This window comes from Asterias rubens, chromosome 2 (assembly GCF_902459465.1).
Source record: "Asterias rubens chromosome 2, eAstRub1.3, whole genome shotgun sequence".
Taxonomy (NCBI): Eukaryota; Metazoa; Echinodermata; class Asteroidea; order Forcipulatida; family Asteriidae; genus Asterias; species Asterias rubens.
In genome coordinates, this window is record NC_047063.1 from 3,464,646 (window position 1) to 3,476,792 (window position 12,147).

Sequence of the window (12,147 nt, forward strand, 5' to 3'; positions counted from 1 at the left end):
CAGGGCAGAGATCAAAACAATTTTTAATCAATTGGGTTATCTTACCGATCTCTCCTTGGTGAATATTGCCTTTGTCTGCAGGAATTCCGGTGAGGGTACCCGTAGGGAACTACTGTCGCTAGAAGAATCTTGAGAACCTACAACAACAAGGAGCATCGTCGGTTGAATGTCAAACTAGGGTACTGTGCAAGGTCGACTTGACCAGTAGTTCAATAGTCGTGTTAATGCAAAAATACACATTATAGTAGTCTTAAAAAGATAGACGAAGTGTTCCTAGTTCGCCGAACCGTTCCCACGCATTATCGTGAAGAAAACTTCGAAACCCCCCCCCCCCTAAAAACAAAAGAAATCTTTGAAAACGACTATAGATTTACATGGAGAGGCGTCGAATGCTGATTAGCTAATGTATTTACAGTGTGTGAAAGGGGCGGGGGTTTTGGCTGGGAATAAAGACCACAAGTGCAGGGGGAACCCCCAGTATAAAAAAAAATAGAGAATTGTTCCTAGTTTGCCGAACTACCAGCCGTTCCCACGCTTTAGTCGCACGTATGCATGATCGTCGTGTTTCACATGACTGAAGGCAAGGGGTAAAAACATTAATGAATGTACTAGACGATCTGATATAGTGAGAGTTAAATCTCAGATCACCACGTTGAGGGGGAAACCCCTTCCCCCGCACTCATCGGATGAGAATCACCCCGTGTTGCTTGATGAGCCACCGTGGCCAAACGGCACGCCCCGGTAGTCTCCGCTCTTCGAACCCACTCAAAGTCTAGTCAATCTATGCAAAAACAATTGTGTGCTTTCAGATCTCAATAAAAGGCTTCATCAGGCTTGAAGTATTTTAAATTTCGTCTGAGAAACTACAACTCTTTCTAAGTCAACTTCAGAGGTAGACGTTTCTCAAAATGTTTTAAACTATCAACAGCTCTCCATTGCTTGTTACCAAGTACGTTTGTATGATAACGATTATTTTGTGTTATTACCAATAGTGTCCAGTGCCTATAATAATAATAATAATAATAATAATAATAACCGTATTTATAACGCGCCTTTTGCCAAAGGATACAAAGCGCCAAGTATTATTACTGCAAGGAGTGGGGGCGATTTCTGAGATAATATAAGACCTAATCCTTAAGCAAAATGTAATGGTTTACAAGGTGCTGTGGCGCAATATGCTGCCAATCCAGCCAGGAACACCGGGGCGAAAAGACAGCGCTTGGTCCATTGCATGACACATTGAAATTAGTGAAAAGGGTACGGTATCATGCTTAATGATTCAATGTCACATTCCTCATGTCATGTTCAAGTATGAAATGAAGCCTCAAAGAGAAAACATGTCTATAGTTTAATTATATCTGAGGATACTATGATCGGAAAGCTAATAACTAGAGCTTTTTTTCTATTGGCGTCCTCATGAAACAATAAACCAGACAGTTAGTCACATGATGCACATGTATACTCCGTGTGACTGGCTAGCTCGCTACTATTTTTGCTTCAAGGAGAAATGTGTCTAGAAGTATCTTCTTCCAAGTGTTGACGTCAGTTATTATTCAACCAAAGGCGATGGCTGGTAAGACTCAGGCTTAGGCTCTGACATCGGCTCCATCGGCCATTTTAGTATTGTAGTTCGAACACATCAGGTTATGCACACTGCTTCAAAATCGAAGGAGCCAAAGCGGAAGCCCAAGCTGAAGCCCAGGTTGGAGCCAGAGCCCTAGCTGGATTCCTAGCCGGAGCCCAATCCTAAGCCCATAGCCCAAGCCGGAACCGGAGTCCAAGCCTGAGCCCAAGCCCCAGCCACATCAGGAGCCTTAGCCGGTGCCCAAACCCAAACCGGAGCTTATCCAAAACGGAGCCCAAGCCTGAACCCAAGCCCAAGACTGAGCCAAAGTCGGAGCCAAAGCTCAAGCCTGAGCGCCGAACCCAAGCCTTAACCGGAGTAAGGCTTTAGACCAAGCCGGAGCCCCGGCCCAAGCCACACCCAAGCCTCAGCCCAAACCTGAGCCCGACTAAGACCTCCAAGCTGGAGCCAAAGCTGGAGCCCAAGCTGAAGCCCAAGCAAGAGCCCAAGACGGAAACCAAGCCCAAGCCTAAGCCCATAAAAGAAATATACAGTTAGTATATAACATACCATTACTGCTGCTCCTCCCTAATGAAACGTCATCTGGGTCGTCATGGTGAGTGACTATAACCTTGGGCTTCTGTCTGAAGTAGGACGAGCTGTCTAATTCCTGTATTCAAGAAAAAATATATATATGATTTCAAGTTGGTCAGTGTCTTTTGGTGTTATGGTTTACTTGTGTAGTCTTACTTGTTAAAGACCGGAGACCTCATACTTTGCACACCTGCTTGTTTGTTTGTTTGTTGTGAAAAAAACATTTATGTGATCAGCTTAAAGTTTCAGGTCTGAACCTGACCATGCAAAGGATTACCTTTTTTTTTTCTTAGTTTTTTTTCATTTCACAATAAAGTCAGTAAGATATCAGTTAGCCTCAGCTCAAGGCAATTGTAAAATAATATTCCTGTTTATACTTGCCAGTAGGCACACGTACCGACGTGCCAGTGGGTTCGAGTATAATAGCCTCGAACAAGACTAGGAATCGCCATGGACATCGAATTCGAGTCGTGGATTTACAGAGATTGAAGTGAGTGTTTCACAAACATGCATTTATTCGAGGATACCACAAATCTACATAAGCAAGTCCTTGATATCCTATACTTTAGTATTTACCAGATGATGATGGCGTCTCTTGGGACGCTTAATATATTGATAAAGATCCTCAGGAAATGACTGGACTCGTTGCTTGTCCACGCACCGTAGAGCTATTATTTGCTCAATGAGGCTTGCCTCATCGCACTTCACAAGACGTTGTCACTACTAAGTACAGGCGCCATCGCTGCATACTCCGGGCATACAATATTTTGTTGTTGAAGTTTGCATTTTTTGTTTAAGGGGACTGGACACGTTTGTAATTGTCAAAAACCAGGGGCCAATTTCATAGGGCTACGCGTCATCAACCGCCGTATTTTATGTATTTTCCACGTGAAAAATGCCATGCCATATACATTGCATGTGACTGGTATTTAGCTGCTGTTTACTTAGCATGACAATTGAGTGGAGTCTTGACCAGTTATCTAAATTTACTTAGCAAGGATTTGTTAAGCTTAATCAACAGTTGTGTTTCAATATCTCTCTGAACTTGGGGCCAATATTCTTACTATCACTTGGTGTATCTCAACATAATATGCATGTTGCATACAAACCTGTAAAAATTTGGGCTCAATTGGTGTAGTGTGCAAGAGAATAATAAACGAAAAACACATGTTGCTCTACCGTGCGTGCTTTCAGATGCATAATAAAAGGCTTGAGCTGAAGTCTTTTGTTATTTGAGTGAGAAAATACCCTATTAAAATTAGGTTACTTCAGAGGGAGACGTTTCTCTCAACAGCTTCCCATTGCTCTTTACCAAGTAAGTTTTCATTCAAACAATAATATGTTGACTAACTACCAACACGGTCCAGTGCCTTTAAGGCAAGTATTATATGGAAAACGCATGGCTTCGCTAGGGTGTCTGCATAAACGTACGTTCTCCTCAAGAACAGTCGCTGATGCGGTAACATTAAATCACATTATTGTAATTTATGGAATTCCGAGTAAGCAACCAAGTTAACGTCGCTTGGCATACAGCGAGGTCGTACAGAAAGAACTAATTACGTTAATTTCCATAAACAAATCTCTTCATATAATGCTTAAACCGAATACCACCCCCCCCCCCCCATTTTTTTCTTGTTTAAGGTTCTTGTTTAATATCCTAGTGTACTTTGATTCCTTTTAATAGCCATGATATTCAGCGTCCAGATGCGATTGGTCTAATAAAACAAATCATATGAATTTGAATATACATCATCAGCAAAGTGATTTTCTTGGCCACATTGTCTCATCTAATGACTTGCTTGCAACAAGGCTTTCATGTATTTAATTTCACTCTCCCCTCTGAAGGCATAACATAAACTTGTTTTTGAGCTTAGTCATACGACGTCAAAGAAAGAGTTTCAATTACGTAACCAAAACTGACCCTTTCTTTCTAAGAAGTATGATTTGTTTGCAAGGTAAGAACGAAAAAGTGATGATTAATGTTTCTTGTTTTGTTTCAAATGTCGGTTAAAGGCACTGTACATTATTGGTAATTAACCAAGGTAATTGTTGGCATAAAAACTTACTCGGTAACGAGCAACGGAGAGCTGTTGATAGTAAAACACATTGTGAGAAACGGCTCCATTCTAAGTAACGTAGTTTTTGAAAAAGAGGCAACTTCTCACTCAAGTATCAAAAGACATCACAGACCTGCAGCCTTTAAAACAAGTTATTTCGTTATTCGCTTGCAACTTCGATGATCAATTGAGTCCAAAGTTTCACTCAGGTATCTAATTTGATGCATTATGTTGGGATACACCAAGTAATACCACTGGTCTTTGACAATATTACCAAAGGCGTCTAGTGCCTTTAAAAGAATAGTCACAGCGGTTAACTAGTTTGTTTGTTTTATTTTTCACATTTCAGATTGGTGTGGAAACTGGTGATTGCGTATAAACGGGCACTCAACAACCACACATTTTTAACACGCTGCTATTTGCAAAATTCCCGGGTTGCTGTTTGGACTTCATAATTGGTGAGCATCTCATCTAAAAATTGAAATATTTTCACTAATAACAGAACTGAAATCTAATTGCTTCATTCACCAGTCATAATAGTCCAAGCACACAGCTTTGACGTGTCCAGTCTCAGCGGCTGACGACAACTGCTAAAGCATCACGCGCCCTGTCACAGATTTCCCCGCGCTCGAGATAAAACGCGCCAAAACATTTGACAGTTAAATTAATGTAAACGCCTCGAGGCATATAGGAATCCACCCTAACTTGTATTTTTGTTTTGCAACGACTTTCCAGTTACAGACACGCCTGCAGCATTCTTTCCGTTGAAGGCACATTGACATGTTTATCACAATTTAGGTTTTTATTGAAAAAAAAATGAAATAAACAAATGACGTGCGCAATAAATTCAATTAAACTGGGCCAGGTTTTATTTTTAAACACAGCCGTTAGCTGGTACCCGCAGTGCCCGTTCCACATACACACGCCAGTGCCTAAGTACCATCACCCCGTGCAACTTGTTAGGCCATTGCGTCAGTGAACTGCGCACACATCGGAATTTAATAACTCCAGGCTTCTTGAAACGATCACAACATTTAAGCATGCCGCTAGATTTGGGTTTGTGGCACAATTAACTTTAGCTGACGTTACCGTTGTTTGTTGTTTACCTCTTTGCCACCGGGTTCATGAAATCAATCTGCTTGTTGTTGTTTACAGCAGGTTGTGCATAATTGTTGTTATCGACGTTGACCTAGTCTTGCAGTAAAAAAATGAAGCATCGGGAACTGATTGCCCACTATTAACAGTACTCACGTGTTTTTTTATATTTTTGTTTATACTTGGAAATACATTGTTAATTGTCATCGATGTAGAAATAATTTGTGCCGGGGAAATTTTCGCGTGGAATTAGGTTTTTTTATATATTTTTTTATACTTGGAAATACATTGTTAATTGTCATCAATGTAGAAATAATTTGTTCGGGGGAAATTTTCGCGTGGAATTAGAAATATCGATAAGCAAAACACATCTTGTTCCGTAAGCCTTAATTGAATTTGATCGTGTGTTTTTAAAAGGCAATGGAAAACTAGACTAAACCTCTGACGTCACATATCGAGTCTCGTGAAAAAAGCCAGATCCCATGCAGCTTGGTCGTATGTTGCCAGTTGACCTTTGACCTAATATTCACTTTCATACGGAGATTCACAGTCTATCTGCACATACAGGTACACCCAGATACATAGTGACTACATAATGCAAACAATACACGATGCATCCAGACGACCAGGCTGATAAGCTACATCACCTCAGACCATTTATAACACTGGATATGGAAAGCTAACGTCACGTTACATTATCCAATGGAATCATTGGGCCGGTGAGACCAGTGCCTGTATTTATCCCAGAGACAGGAGACAAGTCTATGAAGGAAAAAAAAAACTGGGACGAAGAGGGCGCTGTAGAGTGAAGATGTTCCTTTCTCTCATTCCGCTGGAAATAATTGAGTCGCACACAAAACCCACATTGGTTTGTATGAATCGTCCATCTAAGAAATTATGCATTACCATTTGTCTGCTGTCTGTCATGGAGAGTGGTGAACAAAGTATTACACGGGTTGGGGTGGGAGGGAGGGGGCATGACCGTCCAGTGAAGTTACAGCTGTAATTCACCCAATGAATAAGTGCGGACAATGGGCATATGACTTGATTCAAGTCCGGTTCTCATGCGACAGGTCCCTAAAAGCATGTATGTTATGTTACTTCATCAAAAAGAGCCGTTTCTCACAATAATGTTATACTATCGACAGCATTACTTTGCTTCTTTTACTACCATGTAAGTTTTGATGCTAACAATTATTTTGAGTAATTTAAGTCTTACCTGTGGTAGAGGTGATGGTATTGGAGAGCAAGGCAACGAATCTGACTCACACCTATCTATCGTCAAGGTTATTCCACTTTTAGATGTAGCTATATTTTCAATAGTTCCCTTGCGTCTTTGGAAAAGCTTTGAGTGTCCGTGGAAGCTGTCCATCGAGCTACGACTGATATCCGAGTCAGATAGAGGGCGCGATACAGAGAGCCGAGACGACCGATTTCTGAACAGGGCTGTCGGTGAGCCTGGTGCTGTTGCACCGTTAACCAATAATCCACCGTTTGATGAGCCTGGGTAATCGGTCAGATCGAGACTGAAGTTTTGCCGATGCAGTTTCTTGCCCTTTGCGGAGGACTTGCGCGATGACGAGGCTGCACTGCCTCGTTTCAACCCCATATACGTCCCGTAGTTACTGGCTGAGTCTAAATCGCTTATATCCGACAGGTTGGAGAGACGTCTCAGTTGGCATTGACTGCAGGGTTCAAAATCCGTCTGAATGCTGACCTCTCGCGTCTCCACGAGATCACACTGAACAGGCACGTCATGCTGCCATGGAAACCGCATATCATGGCGATCCCCGCTTATTTCAAATTGCTCATAGATCGACGACCCGTCGGAGTTCTGATCCACATCTAAGATGACCCGTCTTGCGGATACAACATTATAGCCTGAGTTGCGATCTTTATTGACTGTCTTCTTCGGTGTTGTCACAGAAATGGCGCGCTTTCTTGACACCGGCGAACAGGGCGCTGTCATCTTATTCCCAACGGAATAACTTCGACTCATCATGAAGTTTTGTTTCAAACGGTTATTCCCCGTCATGACACTGGTGCCATCTTCCTCCTTGCCATTTCTCTGTTGGGCCACAATCATTTCGGAGGATGGTTTTGTTGAAGGTTCGATTATAGTGTTCGTTTTGACGTCGTTGGCGACCGGGTTGGTAGCGTCATGCTTGCTGCTACCCGCCGTAGGGTCGGCTATAATCACGGTGGTTTCTGGTGTTTTGTGGTGCAGCTCGTTGTCCTGGTGGTGGTAGTCAACGTGATTCGTGACATTGCTGCTCGGCCGAGTCTGTCTGCTGGGAACCTCTGTAAATAGAACAAATCGCAGAGGAATTACAAAACTATAGTGTAATACCATCATGGCAGCTGCACATCACTCGTGTGATGACAAATGAGCAACCAAATAGAATAACAGTGGTTTTATAATATCGCGGTCATACCGTCACACGGTGAAGGTTCTGTTGTATATTACAGTGTTTCCTGACAGGTATGTGGGACTACGCCCAGTTTAGGCTCTTGCGAATGCAACTGCGAAGCGAAGATTGACGTCACAAATTCGCAATTTAGAGCTGTGCTCAACTCTTTGGAATTATTCTTAGCAAAAACAGAGTTGTGACGTAAACATTAGTCGCACTCACAGGAAGTATGAACTGGGCTTTAATAAATTCATTTCAATTACGATTTTCGTGACAGAGTCTGGTACCAGCTCCTAATGCTTGACCTCTCTGTTGCGTAACGTCGTTTGTAGAATCGACCTGTCCTTTATAAACAAATCTAATCTCCATGGTTTGATGAAATAATTGCAATTAATTCTTGCCATGTGGTGCAAATCATTTCTCTCAAAGACTACCGAAACTTATTGGCCGTGAAGTGACCGTCTATGCGTTCACAGAAACACCAGGGCTAGTCCAAGGTTCGTAACTGAAAAAAACGAACTGACCGATTACACTTAACTTTTTTTGAACAGTTAGAAAGTTGCAGGTAAGTGTTTATTTAAGTTGTCTATAGCTATTTTGAAAAGAAGAAAAGGAAATCAGGTAATCAGCTGAAGGTTACAACATCGAAAGACAAACTTGAACGGGTCACAAATTTACTTTAAGCCCTAATAGTTATCAGAAATACTTGGCACCAATCAGGTAGAAACAAAGACCGAGGCTACAAAGTGAAAAACACAACCAACAAAACCCAAAACATAAGTTGCAAAGAATCAGGCAAGCTCGACCAAAATTAAAAACACAACAACAACAACCACAACAAAAATTGCGAAAGAAATGGGCTGGGAAAAACTCAGGCTCGACCGAGGTTAGCAGGTGCTATACTACCCGGACACTTCGTACCTTTTATAAAGGAACGCTTTGAAGTGACCCGTGGTCGGTTACCAGTCCTAGTCCTAGAGCTCTTTTTGATTTAATCAAAACTTAAAGGCAGTGGACACAATTGGTGATTATTTAAAATAATTATTAGCATAAAACCTTTCTTGGTAACGAGTAATGGGAAGAGGTTGATGGTATAAAACATTGTGAGAAACGGCTCCCTCTGAAGTAATGTAGTTTTCGAGAAAGTAATGTTCCATCAATTTGATTTCAAAACCTCAGATTTAGAATTTGAGGTCTTGAAATCAAGCATCTAAACGCACACAACTTCGTGTGACAAAGTATTTTTTCCTTCATTACCATCTCGCAACTTCGACGACCGGTTGAGCTCAGATTTTCACATGTTTGTTATTTTATGCATATGTTGAGATACACCAAATGTGAAGGCTAGTCTTTGACAATTACAAATAGTGACAGTGTCTTTAAGGCTAGTCCTGAAGTAAAAACGAGTAACTCGTCCTAACTCGAGACCAGACAAGTCTTAACTCTTTGTGAAATCCAACCCAATGTTCGAATGTTTTGATTGTTGTTATAACTTGTTCTCATGGACAAGTCAAATGAATTAAGAAACAAGTAAAGGCAATCGAGGGGGCTCAAATTAATGTGTCATAAAAAAAATAACAATTACGGTTCTTCTTTTAGAACTAATAGTTCTTCGGTTCAGACCTGCTATGGTTCTTCCTACAATAAATTCAATCCCTGAAAGGTGATTGAATTTTTGTTTCGTCATCAACAGCAAGCATTATAGACCATGTATAACCTGTGACATTACATGTTTACAAAAGAGCCACAGAGTCTGGACTTCCTGCAGGCACGGTTTGTACACATTATTTTCAGCTCTTTCATTTATATGTACATGTTACTCTTGGATTTTAGTTGAAATTAGTAATCTTGCCTGCCAGAAAGGCCATGGGATATATGAGGTCACTCTCTAGTGTTTGTAAACAAAGGTTAAAATACAACGTATAAAAAATGATTGAGGCGCTGGCAGAACACAACTGTCTTATTATATGATTTATAGCTTTATTTATGATAAAAACACACCGACAAAACTTCAAAGGAGGTTGTCCCTGAAAAAAGGTGAAAATTCGAAATGAACATCCCAATTAGCATATTATCCAGGTGAAAGCTTTTTAATGTCATATCCATTACAATGTCCATTGGGGGTGAGATCGTGCGCAATTTTATCGACTTGCGTGTCTAGGGTGTAATTTATCTACATTATAAGCAGCTTGAATGGAAGATGTCAACAAGGCTCCGGACAATCACCGAATAGGCGGGAACAAAAGGTGAGGGGGGTCGTTGGGTGGCCCTGGGGGGTTTCTAGCTCATCTATGGAGGGGGTAAATTAACTCGGTCGTTTTGGTTGATTGAAGTTGTTCTGTATCGTCGGCTCGGGTTGAATGGAGAGTAAGTCTACCACAGACTGCGTACAAAAGTGTCAAGAATCATAAACAAAACTTTTGTACCCAGACCCCCTATTTTTTCAATTGCTGACCAAAACATTGCAGTCATGCCGATTGGTTTTACGTAGGTCTACATGACCAACATTAATGGTTGTTGGTATAAGGGTTAGGATGGATTAGCACAGGCATTGGACACCTTTGGTATAACTGTCAAAAACCAGGGGTTGATTTCACCATCACAAAGAGTTAAGAACAGTCTTATCTCGAGTTCGGACGAATTACTCGTCCTAACTTAGGACTAGCCATGCGTTTGTCATATCTCATAGGCCTAGTCGTAAGTTAGGACTAGTCCCAACTCCTTGTCAAATCGACCCCAGTAACTTACTTGGTGTATCCCAACAAGGCATAAAATAACACATCTGTGAAAATTTTGACTCAATGAAAGTTGTAAAGAGGGTAATGAAAGAAAAAACCTTACTACACAATATTGTGTGCTTTCAGATGCCTATTGTAAAAAGGCTTCAGGCCTGAAGTCTTTTAATTTGAGTGAGCATTACCTCTTTCTTCTCCATCTCCATCTCCATTGGTTCAGTCAGCAAAATATCCTGCCGGATACATCTACGCTAACTACGCTTCTTAAAACTACATAACTGTGATGGTCGCCCTTCCCACATTCAGGATGAGTTTAACCTTACTCTACGGTTTAACTCTATGTGAGCCGTTTCTCACAATGTTCTATAATATCCACAGCTCTCCATTGCTCATTACCAAGTAAATCTTAATGCTAACAATTATGTTGAGTAGTTACCAATGATGTTGCGTTCCTTAACGGCCTGAATGGAGAGTCAATTGGTGGACCAAATACTACCTGTGCGAAAGGTATACTGTGTGGACACACCCTTTTGGCCCCGGAATGTTTAATGTATACATAAGGTGCTCTCTGGAGGAGCAATCGGTTACACTTCAGATGCATTTAACGCTTTACTTTTAACCAGGTATAAACATTTAACAATGTATAAAGGCCAGACGAGTACTGGTTTATGAAGACACATCACTCAGGTTGTGTGCATGTTTGTAAAGCGAGAAGACCCAACTAAAAACGTTTGGAAAATTTCCATGATCAAAATATCCAATTGAAATAAAGATCAACCATTTCAAACAAGAAGACTATTTTTACAAAGTCCCAGTTCATAGCACTTGTAAGGGCATTCCCTTGTAAGTTACACAAAAACGTGCTCTGAGCAAGAAAACAAAGCTTACAAGTTGCACAGAAAAGTTGCTGCTAAGCACCTGAATTAACTGATTTCGTAACAGATGGTTTGATTAAAGAAGAAAAAAGAACCTCAGTGAAAATGTGATACTTTATGGCGGTCCACTATGACATGACATACCTTTGCTAAAGAGATCGTCCCAAATATCGATTAGCTTCTCAAACATCGTCGACGAAGAAGGCGTTATCTGAGTGTTGATTCCACTCTTCGTATCTTCCATCATCAAAACACAAGACAACAAATCGTCAACCCATTTGTTGAAGTTATCACTTGCGCTATGTCGACTGCGATAGAAAATCGTCTTAGGCAGTACTTCCTTCCGGAGTTTATCAATATTTATTAGAAATGTTATTTTATGAACGAACAACTAGCCGTATGTAAGATTTCGCGCCTGGATGTACAGAACCTTCTACACTGATGCGTTGATCCACACAGAAAAAAATATATCAAACTTTCAAGGACATCAGAAAAAAAAGTGCAAATGAAGCAGGCATTGCGGTCGAGCACTCCGTGATGCGACACGCACAACAGTTTCTTCATAATGGCACACAAAGAGCTTTGTCACCGGAGGTCCCTAGTGGCTTTACTCTTTTCACGGATCTGTACTCATTGTCCGCTATATCCCCCATGACTGACTGCTTTGTCACGGAGCTAACCTTCTCTGGCTTCCAGTACAAAATGTAAAACACACAGAATACAAGCAACTGGCATCTACAAATGATAATATATTACCCCTTAAAGAGCCCTTAAAGATGTCTTAAGCTACGCATCTTATGTTTTGTTGGGAATTTC

General features: G+C 41.1%; 1 protein-coding gene across 1 annotated transcript in view; it reads right to left on the reverse strand.

The window, feature by feature from the left end:
• The window catches only part of LOC117307130, a 45,671-nt gene extending 38,085 nt beyond the window's left edge, over window positions 1–7,586 (reverse strand). Inside the window, exons 1-3 of the mRNA XM_033791798.1 lie at window positions 6,530–7,586; window positions 2,135–2,234; window positions 46–137 (exon numbers count right to left, since the gene is read on the reverse strand). Of these exons, the coding sequence (XP_033647689.1) occupies window positions 46–137; window positions 2,135–2,234; window positions 6,530–7,396 (1,059 nt within the window). The 5' untranslated portion in view covers window positions 7,397–7,586. The remainder of the gene's footprint in view (window positions 1–45; window positions 138–2,134; window positions 2,235–6,529) is intronic.
• Window positions 7,587–12,147: the final 4,561 nt, after the last annotated feature.